This window comes from Spea bombifrons, chromosome 5 (genome assembly GCF_027358695.1).
Source record: "Spea bombifrons isolate aSpeBom1 chromosome 5, aSpeBom1.2.pri, whole genome shotgun sequence".
NCBI classification, from domain to species: domain Eukaryota; kingdom Metazoa; phylum Chordata; class Amphibia; order Anura; family Pelobatidae; genus Spea; species Spea bombifrons.
This window is the reverse complement of record NC_071091.1, coordinates 6,173,646-6,196,087: the sequence shown is the minus strand read 5'-3', so window position 1 is coordinate 6,196,087 and position 22,442 is coordinate 6,173,646. Positions and strand designations below refer to the sequence as shown.

The following is a 22,442-nucleotide window of genomic DNA, read 5'->3' as shown; positions in this document are numbered from 1 at the left end:
CGCTCTTGGAAAATGTTAAATGTTGCAAAGTATAAGTCAGACACATAGGTTAGCAAGAGCCAGAAATCATGAAGACAACAGAGGCATAGATCAGATCTTCTAACCTCAACGATCCAAGGAGACTCTTCCATCAGAGATGGGTGAAAACATTAGCCCATGTTATAAGATGGATTGAAACCTCATGGGAAATATGAATAGAATTACGGAGGGTTCCTTTGTACCAAAAAGGTATCAGATCACCCTAAAAACTTGTTGCTTTTACAAATCCTATTGACCAAGCTACAAACAGAGTTACTCATGTTACTCAAGATCATCGGAGCTCTGGTAACCCTCCCAATTATGGACTCATAATGTGAACCTAGTGTGTGTACTCATGTATCACTGTGATTCATGTTCATGATTGGAATGAAAATCATGATAACAAAGTTCAAACATAAAAATGGTTGAAAGTTCCACCTTCTACCCAAAGTATCAGACGGCCAGCTACGTCACGTTCGTCATGACACATACATCAAAACATACATCTTGTCAGCGAGCTGATACTGGCCGGTTCCGAACTATTTTCCAGACATCAGGATTCTAAATGGAGAAACTGTGTAATATTCTATAGAACCATTCCACAGAATGTAATTTTCACCGTGCTTGACCTACCACCACTTGATAGGTAGGTCTTACTATGGTAGGCAGGTAAGTTGTGGGTCTGTCAGAAGACCAGATCTGTTGGCTAATTGTGAAAGCTTTATCCTTGTACAGCCTTTAAGGCAGATCTAGAGCAAAGTGCCAAGGAGTGAAGCCCAGACCCAGAGTGTTTTCACATTTTTCCTGGAGTAGGTTCCTGGTCGCATGCGCTGCATGCTTCAAGAATTAGTGCAAGTTCTGTCAATAAATAGACATCAACCAATTGTAGCACCGTTTACGCATTGGGAATCTCTCTAGTGCTAGATCTGGCGGTTGAGGGTAATAACAAGGGACTGAGATATATATATATATAATTAAATACAAACATTAAATAGATTTTCAGGCAAAATTTTTAGTAACACGAATTAATCAACACTTTAACACTCTAAACATTATTCTCTTTAGAGAATAGCAGGGCTGCTTCAATAAATGAATGATAAAACTAAGATCCTATAACAGGTTTTATGGTAATGCTAATGAATTTGACATTGTAATATATGCCTACCCATCATCATCATGTACCTATTTTTTTTTTTTTTAAGTTCCCTGGTGGCGCCGCTTTCAAAAGCCAAGACTCCTAAACTTTACAAGCTGGTTTCCCAGTATGACTGTCACTGCCTGCTGCAGGCACTCAGTCTTGGGGTGCGCAATGGTCAATCACGCATCTGCCGAGACCGGTATATTTGATGTGACCCCAGACAATAAAATCTTTGATCTTCTCACTAGATGCACTTGTAATGTAAATATGTAAATGGTAGCTGGACAGGTGGTCCTGTTTAGTTTAGTTCTAAAGAGTTCCAAAATCCAGATTTCATCACTCAGTCTATATGCAAGCAATTCTGGGAAAAAAATTCCACACTGGAAACTCCAAGCCAGGAATACCGGTATACATTCTGAATTTATTATATATTATATATGATATATATATAATATATTATATATCGTATATATAATATATTATAAGAGATTATATATGGTATAATATATGATATATATATATATATACATATATATGTATCATATATTATATATATATATATATATATACCATTCATAATACATTATATATATCATATATAATATTTTATATATATCATATATAATATATTATATATATCTTATATAATATATGATATATATAATATATCATATACAATATATATCTATCTATATTTATCTGAATATCCCTTGTATCAATGCATTGTATGACTGCTTGTTTTTACTGCCATGTGAAAGAAAGGAAACTAATGACCCGCACACGTCACCACTCAGTATTCTGGGGATGTATATGGCGACCCACAAGTTCATCAGACATACGTCTGATCTACAAAAATAATTTTTTTTGCTTTTGAATGATAACGCCAATGTTTATTAACTGCTGAAAATAAGAGTACATTTTTTTTCCCCAAGCATTAGAACAGCTCTGTAATGAACACTTAATTTGGGAACATATGGTATGCCTGAACACATTTATATTTGATGTCCTTTTGTTCATTCATCAAATATCAGAGCGCACCCAGCTTGAAAGATTTACTCGCAGTTCACTCGGCTCCATTTGGGGTTAATTCTCACTCCCTTCCTTGCTGTATTGAAGCCCACCTTGTCCGCGTTTGCCCTGCGTGTTTACAGACTGAACGTTCCGCGTTGCCTTTGATATTAAGGTCGAATGGTTGAAGTTCGGGAGAGTCCTTTGCACTTAATGTTGTGCTGGACCCAGAAACAGCAGGAAGGTGAGAAAAACATTTTGTATCAAAGAGAATGTAAAACAAAGGAAAAACTAACATTAACGGCAAACTATGACCATAGGTGCCAACAGTCCCAATTTGATGAAGATAGCCCAAACAGATGACCAAAGAAAGGCATGTTTGCTAAATGGGGCTAACCTTTAGTATAACTATTTATATTAAAAATAAATAAATGTGTTTTATTTACATAGTTTAATTTCTAGACACATTTCCTGCTGTTTCTATACACATTATCAGGGCTTTTAGGGCTGTAGAACCCTGCGATACCCTAATACCCAGCAAACATTCTGTGCTCCTAGAAAAGAGGGGCATCAGGGAAGGAAAGAGGGGCAGATGTTTTGGGTTCAGATACAGGACTAGCCCTTAGGCACTTGTAACGCATAATCCAAACCCCCAGAATGGGAAACGGGAGATATTCCAGGGTGTACAGGTGGTGGATGTGTTTAAGAAGTTTGGGTTTTACATATTATAATAACTTCATAGGATTGAAAACGCTACAAAATTCGTTTTTATATTTGCAAATTACTGACTGTGAAAAATGTCTATATATTCCCCTCGAATATCTAGCTAGAAATTAAACCTCATTTATTCTCTAATATGAACAAATGGGTCAATTAAAATGCCCATTTATCACTGACTTCCATAAATATCACTTGGAATACACGCAACTAATTCAGACTAAGAATAAACAAATATATTCCAGTCCATAAATCATTTATTTTATGGTGGATTGACTACATCTAAACCAAAAATAATGTGCTTAAATATAATGTAAATATTAAAAAAGATATATATTTCTTTATATAAATAACGCATTATAACTTTATAAGGTACCAAAAAAAAGTCTAATTTTGAAATGATTATAGTCTCTCTCTATCAAAAACATGAAGAATTCCACCAAAAGACATTTAAAAGCAGTATAACAAGTGTGTTGGGGGTTAATAGGTCTTCCCACCAAATGTAATCAAATTTAAACTAAAGCAACTTCAAAACATTAAATATATATATATATGAATGAAAATGAAATTGTTTAGACGAGAGACGGAGTAGACATGAAGAAGATACGGTTTCATGTAGTAGAGCGAAGGGTCACGTAAAGTAAGATATTTAAGGACGGGTGACGGTAGAAGAAAGGCAACTACTAAGAAATACAGAGGAAAGTAGAGATATTGGCAAGTAAAGAGGTAGTACTTGGGGGAAAATGAATAGGATGGACAATAAGATATGAGAAGGGCAACATATCGAAGCTCTAAAAACCATTACACGGTGCACATATCTTCATACAGCAAACACTGGCCTCACTTCTGTAATTATAGTTTATCTACTTTCTTCTTTCTTGCAGTTTAGAGTCTAATTTTTTGGTTTAGGAATCTTTTTACGGATCCTGGACGCTTGTTAGAAGACGCCGGCCATTTTGTTTAAAATGTCAAAACAAGCTGACAAGGTTATCGTACAATAAGGCTTATTGCAATTTGTGGATGACATGCAGGTCCGCGCTCCCTCCAAGAAGACACATCTGCTGTGTCGAGAGGAATTACCGGGCGCTTCGCTGTGAGCTCTCGGAGAGCGAATGCCTCGAATACGCAGCTGGCGGAGGAGCGAGTGATATTTTTAGAAGTAAGGCGTAGGATAATAGATGAAGCCTTTTCTGAGCCTTGTGACGAACGGCGTGATAGAAAACCAATGGGACAAAAGTTCTGACCGCACATCAGAAAGTGTAACGCTTGCATACGTTCTCCACCAGCAATCATTGGGTTAACTGCGCACAGAAATAAGTTCTTCCACTTTTTATAAATACAAACCGTCGGGGTTCCAAAAGAGAATGTGAAACAGACATATGTCACTATAATTCTAGAACTATAATTATTGAGAGTCATTCTAAAAAAATCAGGTTTTGATAAAAAAAAATTACTATAAAGTTCTACGTTTAGGAGACATGGGTTATAATTTTTGTATTTCTTTATGGGTGGTGACATTGTTGTACATAATCAATTCAATTCAGTTGAAATGCAATACTATTACAGGTCCAGAATATCAGTTCTTGCGTTCATTCTTTAATCTAAATTGCTATGCGATCTGTTAATAGCGATGCCCAGTTTTCCCACTGTACAACGCTGCTAAATATGATGGCGCTATATAAATATAATAAACAATAACACTATAATAGGGTATAAAAAGCACACAGAATGGTAATTAAGTGGCGGTAAAGCCCCGACTTTTGCATTATTGCTAATCTGTGCAGTCAGGAATACACATCGACTTGGTCACGGAAATGAAATCTTCCAGTGTTCTAATGATTTTTAGAGACCACGCTGATTATACTTGGTAATAAATGTGGCCTCACTATCAGCGTGTCTCGGATCAGTGATATCATCAGACTTATTCTCTGTGGTACAAGAGAGCCTTGTCCTATCTTCAATCAATTAGCAGTAAAAACTCTCTGTGTTTGTTATTCTCAAACAGTTCTCTTTATGTTCATTTTCAAAATTTATATTACAATATTGATGGATTTTTTTTATTAATTATTATTGATTCAAGTCTAATCTTGACAGCACTCCAAATATAAAGCGGGACAATCAGGCTGTAGCGAGACATGAGCCCGGCTTAATTGATCTGTGCGTGCGCAAACGTACCGCCATCAGATTCTCCAGCTCGGCTTTCCATCCACTCTTTATAATTCTGCAAACCAAGCCCCTCAAACATGACTTATTTTTCCCGAATCTAACTTTTTTTTGCATTAGAAGTCTCATAAGACCTCAGCTGCTTCTCTCAAACGTATATTCAGAAGAGATCTTGTAAATGGTCCTTGTGTTATTCTTTGCGTTCGATTACAAATAAGTAGCAAACTCAATAAAAATTGATTTCTATAACATTTGAGTTTTTAATCCTATTAGACCAAGCAGGTAAAGAACCAATGCTATCCTTCGACTAAATTGTCTACAAGAAAAAGTAGCGAGAGGAAGCGTCCGGATACTCCAATATATAATTATATAGTCACAATTATCATGTATTAATTGGTAGATGGTAGATCCAAGATGGACCACACAGGAAGTTCTATATGTCACTTCCTGTGAGTAGATGCAGTCAAGTGATGTGATGTCAAGTGTTGATGCCATATATATAGACAGGAAATAATAGTTTCAAGGCCAGAAGACTAAGCCCCATAAAGTACCTAAAGGCTTTCTATGATAAACAAATTCAAGTACATAAAAGTACAAGATGGAGGAGTAATGTTAGAATAAGAGGTCATAATCCAAAACCAGAGGGTCATAGACTTACTTTACTGAGAGGGTGGGACATACATTGGACAGCCTCCCAGCAGAAGTGGCAGAGGCAACAATAGCGAGTACATTTTATGCAAAGACTAGGCATGTGGCTCCTGAATCTAAGACAACACCAAGGGTCGATTAAGGTTTGAGACTTTATACCAGGAAAAACAGGCAGACAAAAGACGGGCCAAATGGGTCTTATCTGCCATCAAATGCTATGTTTAAGAATTTAAATTAAAAAAGAAGAAGAAAGAGGATTATTCTGCATAATGGGATTTCCTCTACTCTCACTTTCTATAATGCTTTTAAGCTCGGTGTCAATAAGGACAAGCCAAATGTAGGATAATAACCTTTATTAGCACGACACTCTATCCGCAGGCAAATGGCACGATGCATTCACTGGTCTCTGTTTGATGTTCTATACTTTGATACAAGTTAGTTGTCTTTTTTTTTTTTTTTTTTTTTTTTTTTATATACGCAATTGAAGGATCCGTATTGTTGTTTTATGCTTAGGTTTAGGACTACCAGGAGAAATTCACTGGTACTTTGCAAATTAATGATTCATACCCAAGCTCAGAGAGAAAATATATGCTTTCACGCCAAGGTCAAAGAGTTCTCTTTAAAGGGCTTGCTTTGCTTGGGTGTTTTTTATAGCACACTCTCATCACGGCCTATTCTGAGATATCAGCAAAAGTTTAAATCTTAAACCTTATCTTAAATTAAAAACTTTTTTATATCAAAGAAAATAATACAAAATCTTTATAAGTAATTTTAATAAAATAGCAATAAAACTAATAATAAATAATATTAATAAAAAAATAATAATACTAATTTTAAAAAATAAAGTAATAATAATAATAGTAATTTAACAAAATTAAATAATAATAAAGCTAAAAAACTAAATTCATAGGTCACAAAAACATACTTTTATTAATTAATTGGTATATGCATATTTAAGTGAATTTGTATTATTTATAATTATTATTCATAAAAACATCAATATATTGCAAGGCTAAATTTGTTGTCTTTTGTGTGTTAATGAAACCATATCATCGTAAAACGATTCTTATATTGTTAACATATAAGAAAAACAAGGCTTTGCGTTCTTTCTGCCAATAAATAAAAAGGTTATTTCGAAATAATGTTTTTTTAATGTATGTTTTATAAATTTAGTTTTCAAGTAGTGTTTGATAATTGCGTTATTTGGCACATTCCCTATTCTGGAAATATATTTAGAGATCTTGTAACGTTTAAATCATACTGTAAATGGCATGAAATATTAATACTTAACACTCATCATATTTTGGCTCCTCTTTTGGGTCCAGATGGTGATTTAAACATAAACCCTGCTGTATCTTACTAAGTCCCTGCCGGGTGTATTTTTGTGGCTCTTCCTGTAACGACGGGTCATTGTAAGCGTAGATTTGGCAGAGCTCGGAATTTTTTTTTTTTTTGCATGGGGAGTAAAAGAAAAAAACAGAAGGTAAATAATATCATCTAAGTCTAAGCAGCTTTACAGAGACATGGCTTAACAGCGGCTAGTTTTTAAAGGTATATATATATATGGAACCAGCATTTATCAGAAACATTGTGATATAACGAGCTGGATTAAATGCCGGAGATAAATGGAATCCAGATGTCCTTCTATTTGATTCTAGAATGTGCAGAACGATGGTTCCCACCACCTTTTATGACACTACAAAGGGGATTGTGGGTCACGCACAGTCATGCGCAGACCACCCAGCCGCCATATTGGTAGTTGTGATCCCTTATTTTTATTTTAAATATCTTTTATAATATACATTTCGTATAGGAGAAGTGTTAACCCCCCCCCAACAAAGTCATTTTTCAATGACAGGTGCATTCTATTTCTTAACCCCTTAAGGACAATGGGCGGTCCCTAAACCCATTGAAAACAATGCATTTTGAGCCTGTACAGGTACGTGCTTTGTCATTAAGGGGTTAATAGAATATTTTCCCCTGTATATACCTAATTCTCGAACGAACATGAAATCCTATCTGTTAGTGATCTGGCTGAGCGAGGAAACTCCTAAGCAGTTTGGAATAATCAAGGAGAATAAACAGCTTTGTCCAGATGGCATTCAACCCAGGGGATCTAAAAAAAAAATTGTTACTTATTCAATGGTAGACTCAAGTATTTAAAATTCAAATACAAGTTCAAGAGCGCAAAAAAATCGTGTTAAATAAAAGCAATGCAAAAAAAAAAAAGAAAAAAGGTTAAGACAACTGTTTCCTTCTACAAAAAGGCTTAAAAGGGATGTTATGATTAAAATGGTATAATCACATTTGGCTCGAAGCAAAGAAGAGATTAGCACTCAAACGTACATTAAGTCTGCTTATAGGAGAACAGAACTGAGGTCGAGGTCAATAAGTAAATGAATAAACCCCAGATCTCAACTCCTCCGGTACCAAGGGAGGCTTCTGGCCGCTTGCACCAAGAGGACCTCTTTCCTTAACGAGAGACTAGTTGGTTGTCTTGTTTTAATTCATCATACCTTAGTATCTAATTAGGCAATTTATCAATGTAGAGCTCCTATTAAACTACATTTAAAAACAGACTTAAAGGTGAGTTGCTCAAGAAAGTTTTACGCCCATCCACATTTAGTTGACAATCCAGTGGACATTTCACAACAGCCGGTGGTGACACCTTGTAGTGTTTGAGCCACAATTCAACTCTGCTCCAGCCACTTTTGGCCACAGTTCAACTCCGCTCCAGCTATAGCTCAACATGCGGTCCAAATGGCCCAGCAAATGTACCCAGCAGTAACTCTAGAAGTCATGACAATGGTTGGAGCCGCCATCTAACGGAACGAGGACGGCGACGGCAGAAAAGTCCTACAGAAACAGTTATCTGTACTCTTAGCCGACGACTAATAATATAATCATTAATTCACAAATATTCAATATAAATTATAAAATCACCTAAAGTCCCGTAGTGGCTAGACGCCATTTTTTTTCTCATTCCTAAAACATTCAAATATAGTAACGCCCCAGAAGAATTTCTTTAGCACCATTCATGCTTCCTTGGACAACCCCTGCGTATGGCTCGCCAAATCTAATCTCAGACTAAGTATACAAAGTTTCTCCTTCCCAAAGAATCGGCCAGAACCTGGTATTTAAAAACAAGGATTAAATTTCTTCTCCGGATCTGGTGGTTTTGCAGTCATTACAATTAATACAAGATTAGGTATCTTCTAATAGAGGAGACTCAGGCTTAGTTAAGCCCAACGGTTCAAGACAGAGACAGAACATCGATTCAGGGAGCAATAGCCAACCTTAGATGAGACTCCGGTGTCTTGACTAAAGTGTCTAATCAGGAGTAAGAAAACTGCGCATTAGCTGCAAATAGTTCAAAGCTTCGAGCAATTTGTTCCAGTTCCAAATTATAAAGAAAATGGAGTAAAATATCCAACTCTTTCGAGACGGCATCTAGACCATTATATTTCCGAGTTGTCTGTTTTATTACATGAAAAATTTCCATTTTATGCTGATGTGTGTTCAATAAAAATCTGTTTATTAAGCCGCTTGATCTAATAAAACGTTTCCAAATACACAATAAAAATCCATGTCTGCCAGTTACGAGACAGAACGTCAGGTTACAGATGGAAAAGTTAGAAATCGACGTTATCGGGCATCAGCCGCCATTAATTGTCCTCGCGTTTACTTGTACCGCAGATTTTTACAGCAACAGCTCGCTAACACCAAAAATTGTTGTTTTTAATACCGCTCAGAAGAAAGAAAAAAAAACGCTGAATAAATTGTGTTATAAAATTATAACCGGTCCGATACATTATGCAGTTGTTTGTGCTTTTAGTTAAATAAATTATTCATCTATTCCCATTATTTTAATATTTTTTTTCCATTAAATAAGAGAAATTGCAGTTGAAACCAAAAAAAAGCTAAGAAAATAAGTGCAATTAGAAGATTGATGCGTTTGTGAGGTTTTTTTTTATGTACCACGAATGTAATCACTGTATTATAAATGCATTTTTTTCCTTGATAAGGGGATATCAAGGTAATTTAATGCATAAAATATGGATTAGATGGTTGCACAGTAAGTAAAGTTGAAAAACAAAGGTATGAGATCATCAAGCTCAATCTTACTGTAGGACAAACTCACCGAAGATCACTCTTCATTCATTATTAATGCATGAAAAAAGGGCCTGTACGTTATGTTTAGTTCTGTAAAAGTGCTCGGCGGAATCATTTCCGTAATAGATTTTAACATAATGGCTGTGGGGATCATTATAAAAAGACATTATAATAGAATACAAGTAGCCAGCCTCCATCTCCTGATTTCTGAACCAGAAATAAAACAAATAACGAATATAAGAGAAAAAAAGATAACCAATATAAAAGGGGGGGGGTGCATGCTGGCAAAATATTCTAGTGCCAGAACCTATTCTGAATATTAATTGTGAACATATGGGACGGGTTGGTGAAAATCAAATATCTAAAACTGCTAAGCCATGTTATTTGCAGATGTTCTAATTGATTTAAGCTCCTAAGGGGAGGGAAATGTACTCCATCTATATCAGCATACCTGGGAACTCCGGGTGATGCACCGGTTCTCCGGGTCAAAACCCCAATCCTCTGTGTCCTGGGGTCTTGATACGCCCGCCTCCCGCCCATTTCCCCTTTAAATGGGGGTTTTTTCCATGATGTCAGTAGGAACGCCCACTGACATCAGCGGGAACTCCCACTGACATCAGCGGGAACACCCACCAACGTCAGTGGGACCGCCCACTGACGTCAGTGGGCAGTAATTGCCGCGTTCCGCAAGGGAAGGCTCCGAGTAGCCGGAGTGAAGAAGCTCCCAGGTGTGTGAATCGGTATGACTTAATATATAAAGTTATTGTCAAATTGTGCCTTGAACATTTCAATGATGTTGTTAGTTTTCACCTTTGTAACAGCGCTACGGAATCTGCTGGCGCTTTATACATAAATGTAATTTTTTACGGAAAAATATGAAATCCTCAATGCAGAGGTTATACAAAAAAAACGCCAAATAGGCCTGAAATTCGGATTTCACCAGAAAATCAGTGCTCTCACAAGGGTTAACCCTCTACGTTCAGTTGGCACAAGGTCTTTCTTTAAGGATTCAGCCAAAACTGAGCCTCTAGCCCATGCCAGTGTAGGCAAGATTGCAAAGAGGATGGGAGAGCTGAAAAATGAAGGGTGGTACAAGTAGGACTTGGCTATAAATCGGTGGTCAGCCCAAGGTCAGGACAGGCAGCAAAGAATCACATTTGATTGGTAAGCTTGGCATACAGGCCAAAGAGCTGACACTTTGTAGTGTTATCTATGCTTGTTTAAACAGGAGAAATAACTAAATAACGATGAAATGTGATTAGCAGATCCTAGAAACACTCACAAGCAATCAGAAAACCAAGTGGCAAAGAGGATCAAGTCACAAACATATAAAATAACTACCATGTATGTGCAAGAGGAACAGTAACCATTTATTGACGCTCTCTGATACAATCAATAACACTTGTGTGAATGGTTTCTAAGCAACCCAAACCATCGTCGCCATTCAAGCTATTGTCGAGAAATCCATGACCAACATTGTTTGATGAGTACAGATTATCAGATATATAACTTGGAAATATTTGGGACACGGGGTTTCTGCGTACGAGACTAATTATGTAGGAGAATTGGAGGACTTGAATTCATGTCACGGGACTGTAAAGGAGAGTTTTTCGTGTTTCAGGGACATTTCTAAAGGATGCCTGCTGAGAAAGTGACGGATTCTGTTAGATTGACCCAAAGGCGCAGGCAGACAGGGAAGACAATACAGGTTTTTTGATAATCTGCCGCAGGTAGAAAAAAAAAAGGAAATAAGCAAAATCTGCCAAGGATGTCAGGGTGGCACGTCCTTGTTACGAGAAGCGATAGGAGAATTTACTGTAAGATTGTATAACACGAAAAAGCCCAGAGTTCTTTGCAAGCTCAGGTCTGGCTTATCACAGACTTCTTGTCTCTGCGGATGCCATTAGTACAAGGGTGTTATGTATAAAGTGATAAAGGTGGTGCAATCGCCATGCCAACCAAAGAAGTGTTCCTGCTGATTGCTCTGCATTTACTTTTATATCTGCTCATAATACACAATGCCCATAGAATCCCAAGCCTTCCTATTTAATGCAATAACACATCATAGGATGCATATAATATGATGTCAGAGCAATAAGAGGTAGAGCTGCAATATATTCCTTCATCTGCTTACATTGGGGTATATAAAGGGGGGAGGCATTAATATGTTATGTCGGTTTAGCCATTTAAAGTGAGACCTTGTCTTACTATTGCATATTTCTATGTACCACACAGTCCAAAGTTCATAGTACGTATTCTTAAATAATTCCAGTGATCCATAGAAATATTCCCCGGGACTCTCTGTTTTAACTTCCATATCTCTCATTTTTTATTTTATATGAAATTAACCCCAGAGAGGAGATCTGAGAGTAAGGTGGGGGTCACTGCAGGAGAAAAAGACTCAGGAGGGTCTGTGCAAACCCTGCTGGCTAATCAAACTCATTGCAATCAGCCATGTTGCTGATCACAGCAGTAGATCAGTAGAGGACAGATGGGGGGGGGCATAGAAACAAAGTTTCTTCCTCTTCTTAAACACAGAAAACAAGAAGAAAATGAAATATAAATAAAAAGGAAAAGAAACATATAACTAAAGTGTATAAGGAGCCCGATGTCACAATGACATCACTGACATCCATAAAGTATAAGAGCTATATCTTATAATTTTTAAAATATCCCTTAGCCTTAACCCTTCACTACTCTCAAATGTACAATATAGGATAGTAAGTAAAGGATAAATGTGGCCCTCTAGAACATAAAAACGACGTGTTTTCTGTAATCATGGGATGTAGCAAAAAATAAATTGGGTCATTAAGCAGTGGCACCTATTTTGTAGAATAAATGTTAAACAAAATTTTTTCCTTTTTTTGTATATGTTTTTACATTTTAGCCCAACTAACTAACAAAGTATCAGAATGTATTTTCTAACTAAACACATTTTTGTCATAAACGTTTGGAGAGGTAAAGCAGGCTAATGCAGGCTCGAATGTTTAAGACTCCTTGAGTTATGTCTTTTTCTACACACGGGATCAACAAATCAAAGAAATAGTCTTCCTAATATAGCAAGAACTTAGCGTGGAAGTCGTTTCAATGGCAAAATCCATGAAAAGAATTAGGCTTTTAGATACGTCACTGCCTTTTCTTAGTTACAAGTGTCAGGTAAGTGCGGGATACAGCGCGGGATACAGTGCGGGATACAGCGTGGGATACAGCGCGGGATACAGTAAATACATATACATTGTTTGCCAATTCGCTCTACAAAATAGGGGCCACTGCGTAACAATATGTTTGGGAACATCCCATGATTACAGTAATAGCCCACATCCATAATTTTAATGTTCTAAAGCAGGGATCTCCAAACTGGGGCCCTCCACCTGTTGAAAGACTACATCTCCCATAGTACTCTACCACTTAGCTGAATGAGCATTGTGGGAGATGTAGTCGTGCAACACCTGGAGGGCCATAGTTTGGAGACCACTGTTCAAGAGGGCTCCATCCCTCCTTTACTTTACTACTACCCTACATTGCACGTTTGGGGTAGTGAAGGTTTTTATTTATACAATGCTTGGTTTTTAGGGATATTAAAGCACTTCAATGTATTCATTTATTCCCCTCTTTTTGCACTGTTCCCAGAGCAATATGGGTAGCGATCTCTTTGGGAATCTCTTTTACATTTTATGGACACTATACTCTATAGCCCTGTATTGCTGATTGTAATGTTTGTGATCAGCCAGCAGGGGGCTAAATAAGATTTCCCACCACGGTATGAACAGATCCTCTTGAGTCTCTTTCTCCTCCTTCTGGCAGGTGTCAGCGTGGTAGAGGTTAATTCAGTGAGGGAATGTAAACATGCATGGGATAGGCATATGGCTGAATTTAAGATGAAACAAACGGCCAATTAAGGTTTGGGTCTTCACAAAAGGAAAATGGGGTGAATGTGTCTGATCTGGGTCAAATACTATGTTTTAAAGGCTGCAGCACAAGACTTCTCATATTCCAGAAATAACAGTTGGACCTTTTCTCCCGACAAGAAGCCTGAAGTTTTAAATAATGAATGCACTTTCCCCTGAATATATGGGGTACCACGGAATCTTATGGACACTTTTATCGCATCAGGAACAATACCTTGTACTAATTTATCTTGAGAGTAGAGCAGAACTGTTCCTATTTATCTAATTAAAGTCTGGTGTGAAGATCCAGAAGTCTTATTGGCATCTCCCATTAGCTCGGTGTCTGGATGTCGTACACGTCAGGTTTTGTCACAATGCCCAATTGTACATTCTTCACTGTCTGCTCTCTCAATAGCTTTGCCGCTCAGGATTTTAGACGTAGCTTATTCCGTTATCGCTTAATGTTAATACAAAGGGATTAAATGTACAATATAACCGTAACACAAACTAGGTCAGGCCTTTTTTATTTAACAAGCATTTCGGGTTACTTTTCTTCTGATACAAAGATATAACGGTGCAAGTGGAGCTGTGATTTTTTTACAGGATAACAAGGGGGAGGCTGCCCAGGGCCCCCCCACTCACTGCCTAGCAAAATGAAAACATATATTTTTCTTTAAATTAATTTTCTGGCACACCGCATATTACTGCATATATATATATATTTCAGTGGTTCCCTCATGAGTTAAAGCGGGACAAAATCGGGACTGTCCTTCCCAAATCGGTTGGGGGGCATGGAACTGCACAGTAATACAGTAATGTCAGTTGGTATTGACAAAAACTTGGTTTTATCTCATTTTGTTCCAATAAACTTCCTGAAGCCCACAGGGGCCAGAATGGACTAGAGTGGGCCCTGACAGAGTGCCCTTAAAATAAATATAGTACATTGTATTGATCTTTCTTATTTTATGGTTTTACTAGAACATTATAATATTTTTCTATTTATTTTCCATGTTGGTTCACAAAGTCCTCCAGCAGGGGTTAATGAGGTCATGTTGGACTCCTCGCGATGCCTCCAAGCTAAAGACCAAAATCTCAGCAAGATCCTCCAGCAAAAGTATAGATCTAAACAAAAGCAATAAAATAAAATCCAGCAACAAACAACAGCAGGTATTCTGCTTCGTGATTCATATGTGAGGACCGCGTCAATGGAGTATGGAAGCCCATGAGGGACTAAATACATCCAATTAAAAGTGCCGGCATATAAATACAAGTGACCGAAATTAGACATTTCAAGTACCCATATCTGTTGACCCAGAAGAAAGCGAAAAACCCCAGACTTTATCCCCAAAAATAAGGTACCCTGCCTAGGACCCCATGAGGTCTTTATCCACCTCCGATGGTGATAGAAATGCTTAACCAGCCGCCGTCCGTCATTTCATGTGAATTTGGCCCAATTTGCAGTTTGTTCGAAAAACACTGACTGTGTAAAGTTCAACATTTTACATAAAGAAATACCGACAACCGTATCCCGCCTGTTATTCCTTCAGTAAACGGTTTCCTATATGCCAGCAGTATGTAATTTTATGTAATAATAATAATAATAATAACTGGAGCCAAATAATACCTGGCGTCAGCAGAATAACAGACGTGACGATCAGGGAGCAAATTACCAGAATTACCAGCAGGGCGATGGCGATGCCTTTCCAGTTCCTCTGCGGAGGATTACTCCCCACCAGCTCCTGTAAATACATAAAAACTGTCATCAGTACCAGCAGCGAGCCGGGGCAACAAAGATAAAATAAAGAATAAACAAGCAGGTTACCATTACCGCTCACAACAAACTGTATCTCATTCTTTTATTCACATTCTAATTAGATTTTGATATTATCATTACGGATCCCATGACATTGAGTCCACACGCAAGCATGAGTAGCAAGATAGGGGACTCCCTTTAAATATTAATGAATAGGAAGCAATGTATAGAAAAGCTTCCTTGTCCTATGTTCTCCATAGAGGGACCACTGAGACCTGTGACCTTATGGACATTATTCCATTAGGAGGAATCACAAGCTTCTGTGTAGGTCCACCTGGAGAAGGTAATATTGTCTATGTCATCCTGCAAAGTCTTGTTTTGTCCCCCAGCTGCCCGCCAAGCCTTATCCTGCCACCCATCTCATAGAACTTTGCCCTTTGTCCTCCCCACTAAAGGTATGTGGACTTTTCTTCCCCAAGGATTATTCATGAAACATCTTGCCGGGAACACCTCTGAATGACTCTCTGTACTAAGGAGGCAAAGACACCATCTGAGCCGGGACGTGCTAACTTTTGTCAAAAAAGCCCAATAATTTATCAAACCCCGAATGAACCCTACACATACGGTGCCCAAAACAAGGTTAAACACACACTGGCCAATAGAGAAACTGCGGAAAAGACATCCTACAAGGATTTAGACAAATTAGAAATAACCCTTGTGGGCAAATGTGGAATTGCATGCCAAAAAAGACGTCACAATTTACTTTTTTTTTTAGTAATAGCTTTTTTTCAAATTCACATAACAAATGACCACTCTCCGCTTCTTTAAGGCTAGTATTTAAAACTAATTCATAGTTATTTCAATAAAATAAGGTTAATGTTAATGTTGACTTGCAGTCCTTTCCCTGCACCGCGTGCCGGGATGTGACATCTCATCACATTGTTTATCGAGGGAGTTGCTCGGAAATGCTTCGTCATGAGACAGAACGTGCACCCAATGTTTATTCTGGGACAGCGCAGTCCCGATGTAAGACGAAAATATAAGCATTTCCTCATTTAAATGCTTACAAAAAACGTCACTTTTGCTTAGAGGTTTTAGCATTCACCCAAATACATACAATATATGGACAAAAGTATTGGAACACCAACAGAGATTTTGATGACATCACATTCTAAATACATAGACATTAATATGAAGTTGGTCTCCCCTTTGCAGATATAACGGCTTCGGCTCTTCTGGGATGGCTTTTCACAAGATTTTGGGGGGTTTCTGTGGGATTTTTGCCCGTTCATCCAGTAGAGCGTTTGTGAGGCCAGACACTGATGTTGGACGAGACGCCCGGATCGCAATCTCCGTTCCAGTTCATCCCAAAGGTGTTGGATGGGGTTGAGGTCAGGGCTCTGTGCGGCCGGCCAAGTTCTTCCACCCCAAACTCATCCAACCATATCTTTATGGACCTACAGTGTTTTTTTATTTTTTTGTTTGCACCCCCTGCATATTCAGGAGCGGGCCATCATTATTTATCTTGCTGACAATTTGCCATGGCTGGATATGCTAAAGAAGTACATGGGCCGGCTGAGGATATGTGAGTGGGAGGCACTATCCGAAACATTTCACCAGGCATTAGACCACCAGGGCCAGTCTTAGCCTTTTGCTAATCCGTCTACATTACAATGGGAGACATTATAATCTCAAATTAGGGTGCCGCTAATTAAACGAAGCAGCCTTTAAAATGGTTGCACTCTTTTAAGAAGCTTTAGAAAAGCTTCCGTTTGTCATTTGGAAGCATCAGATTGCGAAATCTTTTAATTAGACACCTTAACAACTTCTATGTCACAACTGCCAACGATGAACAAAGGCGCTGTGTATTGTCCCCGCCGAAGGTACACAAGTGGTTAATCGTTTTAATTAATTAGAAAACTTTTTAACTATAATTGATTATTTCCTAAGGCTAATTGACTTTTTCTCTGCACTTGTTAGTCTTATCTCAAAGCCTCAAAACAATTCTCCTTGAAATCCTCAGACACATTCTCAACCGGTAGAAGGTGAAAAATAAATTGGGTTTTTCCCCCCATTTATTTATTTATTTTGCTGTAACATACAGAAGTTTGACAAATATACACACTACCGTTGAAAAGTTTGGGGTCACTGAGCTGTTTTCATTGAAATTTCTGGCTGTGACATAATTGCAAAAGGGTTTCTAACGATCGATTTGCCTTTTAAACTTAAACTTGGATCAGCGAACACAATGTGCCATTAGAACACAGGAGTGATGGGAGTGATAAAGGGCCATTGGGACACAGGAGTGATGGGAGTGATAAAGGGCTATTGGAACACAGGAGTGATGGGAGTGATAAAGGGCCATTGGAACACAGGAGTGATGGGAGTGATAAAGGGCCTCTGTACGCCTATGAAGAGATTCCATTATAAATCAGGCGTTTTCCAGCTACAATAGTCATTTATAACATCAACCCCGTCTGCGCTGGATGTTATTTTCCTATCAGTTTCTATGTGTTAAACTACTATACACCGGGCTAGACTGAAGAAGGAAAGTGGCCCTGGACACTTACATATTATATATTAATTGTATATTATATATTATATGTCGCAGGTTCATTCACTTTGGAAGGCACTTGAAGGAATATTTTCCAACATTAATTGTGGTTTTAATGCTTAATAAATCGACAAAAGAAAAAATTACTTTAAGGTACTTTGTCACCTGAATAATACGCATATTGAGTGTATGTGACAGCATAAAAGGGGATCTTTCTGTATATATCATGGCAGCAGCTGTCTTAACTTCTTGTTCTTAGGACATACGGTCGGTATTTTTCCGGAAGATTCTATTAAGCAGTAACAGCAGCGTTCCGTGATGTTGCAAAAAACTGGAATGTTAGACAATGGCCAGAACAGGATTTACTCATCTGGATTCATACCTAACCAACTTAAATGAAGAAAAGTTTAGCTGTCCCCCCTTTCGAAGCCCAGAATTAGCTGGTCTAAGCACTTTATGCTCTCATCCACAGCGATACATACACAGCAGATCATATTTTATTAAAAGAACTCTATTTTGCCAAAACATACAGAATCTCGCAAGAATGTGTAAACTTCCATTCCTCCAACATCTCAAGGATAAAATGCGATCAGCAAGTCACAGATAATAGCTGGGAATTCGGAACGTCGCACAGAAAAAGGACATCGGCTTTAAACGGAACACCCTGCTTGTTATTCATATTATTCCACTGGAAACGGTTTCGTTCAGGATGGATACATGCGGGATAATTAGCTTTAGATTGGTGTGTTTAAGTATCTAGGCACCAGCTACATAGTTGCATACGTTATAGCTAATGCATCATATAGAGTAGGTGTGATGTAAAATAACTCATACTTCCCAAATGGACCTGTCTTACCCAAATCCATGTCCCCTTTCCTCTCTTGATCTCACTCTTTTTAAGGACCTCGGAAAGTTTGCTGGGTATGAGGGCATCACAGGGTTCTACAGCCCTAAAAGCCCCGATAATGTGCATAGAAACAGCATTGATTTATTAAATTCTAACACCTTTATTTCTTCTAATACCCTTATTCAATTACATTAATACTTTACTTTGTGTCTGCAATTTGAAATTGTGAACTACGAGCTTGCATGTCCTTGCCTGTAACTTACAAAACTAACATTCTTGTTTTATACTCTTTTAACTGTTATTTTGCATAACGTAACCTCCTCCCTCCCATAGGACAAGAGTTAGGATATGGTCCATGTCCTTCCAAAGGGGGCAGGGGTTGGGCAAATATGCCTCAAATATATACCTCCCTCAAGTATATATATAAATATTAATCCCATTGTCCCCATTAGCAGAATATAAAGGAGAATATACCCCACAGGGTTATTTAATTATTTCTAACCCCACCATCCTTTGGGTTGGATAAGAGGGGTCACAATCATCACCACGCCTTGATGAATAAGGGGTCCTGTGTGTAATTATTCTTTACATTATTTACCAATGTTCCAACTCGCATTTTAAGTCTCAGGCAACATTAAAAATGCACGCAGTCCCATACATTTGCATTGTCTGGGCGTGTATGTACATTTTTGGTATTTTTGGGGAGTGGTAATGCAATTTGGCTTTAGTGAATGTGCAAGATGACTTTTTCCCCCAACACACAAAGTACTCGCACTTTAGTGTAAGGGGTTTTTCTTCAGTTTGTAGCATTGGGTTTGAGTAGTTACTATTCCTTTAATTACATTGTATAACAGACAAAATCACTCAAACATTACATTTCCTACAAATAAATGTGTTCTGATCTAATTTTTTTTAAAAAAAACAGATTTATAGAAATCCCCAAAAGCCTTAGACTGTTCACATTTGTAGCAATTAACTGGAAGCAAATCTATTGTTCACGAGCGTTTTCTCTGCAGTATAAAATATTAGTGATTTTTATCATAAAGTATCTGCCGCCTCTTTAAAGTGTAAAAAAAGCAATTTTAATCTATTTAACTCGGAACATCAAAATTCTAAGTCCAAATCAGCAGTACAAAGATAATATTTCACGACTTCAGAAAAAGCTCTACCGAGAAATATCCTTTTCTTGGAATTTTTTTGTATTACAATTCGGGCTTCAGAAATCCGGTATATCATTTGCAGCGATATCAAAAGCTATTACAAACGGTATTGTACTCTGTTGATCAAAACTACACTTTACATGCCTGTCGGAAAAAGGAGTGAGTCCGGCCATTTGCATTATCCAGAGGATGAGCACCGGAACATTTTGCTGGGAAATATGAATAATTCATTCTCAATCTATACTTCACATTATGACAAGCCTCGGTAGTCCAAAAAGCCTGAAAAACCCTGAAACAGGGAATCTTTACAAGCGAACGGAGAATGAATAAAGAGTACAATTGTTTAAGCTGCTGGAATTTATTTTTACTATAAATACGCCTAACGATCATTTGCCGTTTAACGCATGGATTTTATAGGATCCGTAACGTCAAGCTGCACTTTGGAACCTAGATTTTTTTGTTCCGAGTGGAATGAACCGTTATTCTATTAACTTTCCGCTTTCCTTCAGGTGCCCTTGATGTATCTGAGGACTTCTGGAAGAAGTGGTGTTCATCAAAGTGCGGTGCTTTAATTATAGAGGTGCTGGGGGATCGTTTACGGCTGCTCACCCTCTACTACTTCCAAAGCTCCAGTGCGGATAGTGAGATGTAAAGAGAGCTAAAAGTTCCAGTTACTTTCCCAGTGCCAGTAGGCAGTTACTAAAGGTGCTGGGTGATGGGGTCATATGGTAACGCCAGGCCCGGACTGGCCATTTGGCAGACCACGAAAATGCCCAGTGGCCCGCTGCCCCACATCACTCAGTACACATCCGATCTGTGTGCGCCCACCAGCTGCATCCGGCAGTCATATCCAGCCGTCGGCTGCACTCATGTCACTAAGCCGCCGTGTGCCTTAAAGGGCCGGTACTGCCTTGTTATCCCCGGTCTGGCCCTGGCTACAACCTTCTATTTTAGAGAGAAGCCACCTAGGGAGCCAAGTGTGACTTGTGAGTTCCTGGAGATCCAGATGTCACTGAGCCCTCTGGATAGAACACCAGAAATCCAAAAGGGAACCCACATTCTCTTTCACGCCCCTATGAAAGATGCGGCAAGGACTTGTAATTTGATTTGTTACTATTTTTATTACGCTACGCAGACAAAGCAGTGAAAGGCTTGCATTAAGACTTTGCTGTCAGCTCTTGAATAAATGACCGGGAAATAGAAATAATGTTATACTAAGGATTTATCTACCTAATGATACGATTTAGCTGCACTAAAAATCTAAAACTTGGTCTAAAAATGTTTACATGAACCCCCAGAATCCCCAGTACTCGGGGCTCTCGTACATGGGACCCAAAATGGGCTTGGGTACAGATCTGTGATTTGATAATCATGCATAAACCAACTCACTGTTTAGTGAATAAATCCCTGGTTACTGGTATCAGTACAGACATACATTTCATTACTCTATTCATTTTACATTTTAAACTGAAAACTGTAACAAAAGCCTCAGATAAACACTAAAAGTGGTTTAAAACACATAACGACTGAATCAGCATCCTTAACGACTGAATCAGCATCCTGAAGCAGCAACTTAACAATAGGGGAGAGATAACTTAATGGGGAGGAATAAGCATGCAGATCCCAGAAACCGGAAGTCTTCTTCTATACTATATCCATAAGGTGGGTTTTTAATACATATATAGCGCTTGCTTATAGAACTATAAAATGCATGAAATGCAAGAAATAGTAAGCTTTATTCATATTTAAAAAATATTGTAGTTTTCCATTAATATATCTATTTTTTTTATATATTTTTTTAAATTTTTTACTTTGCCTACAATGTACTATTTCTCACAAATATTAGTCCAAAAACCCTTGAAATGGGGTTAATGCTGGTCCCTTGCATTGACGTCCTTGGACCTCATAGTAGGACAGCCAGATACAATTCTTATTAAATATAATATATCGTTGATTTCCCCCATGGAGCCCTCGGCCTTTCTGAAATGCTAGAATAATACTTATTGTGTGCTCACAGTATACTTTAGTGTCTTCCATTTAACGAAAATGTTTGTTCGCTTTATGTTAACAAACCTACGTATTCATTAGGAAGGTTTTTGAATCCAATTTCTGAGCAGAGAGAGGAAGATAAAATTACAAAGGGAGAGATAAGTTCCTCCACGAATTGTAGCTTCTCCTTGTAATGTACATCATTTGCGAGCTGTAAGAAGATATAAAAAAAAAAAGGAGACAGAACGTCGAGGCGGCAATGAACTGTAACGGTACTTACTGCTGCTTATTATGGATACGGCCCTATCGGCTCCTTAAATGTATCGAATAAAACAGAAAGGAGAAGAAAGTGGATGTTTTAGTAGCACGCAAATTATCATTGGAAGAAGGTTAACACTGCAGCAATCAGAGCTGGCCCTAGGCTTTCCAGAGCCCTTGGCAAACTAC

The 22,442-nt window shown here is 38.1% G+C and overlaps 1 protein-coding gene across 4 annotated transcripts in view; it reads right to left on the bottom strand.

Moving 5' to 3' along the window:
- Positions 1-22,442, bottom strand: part of DPP6 (dipeptidyl peptidase like 6) — a 464,354-nt gene that overhangs the window by 135,395 nt on the left and 306,517 nt on the right. For all 4 annotated transcript variants that reach the window (XM_053466559.1, XM_053466557.1, XM_053466561.1 and 1 more), the window contains exon 2: positions 15,317-15,431. In XM_053466559.1, the coding sequence (XP_053322534.1) occupies positions 15,317-15,431 (115 nt within the window). The remainder of the gene's footprint in view (positions 1-15,316; positions 15,432-22,442) is intronic.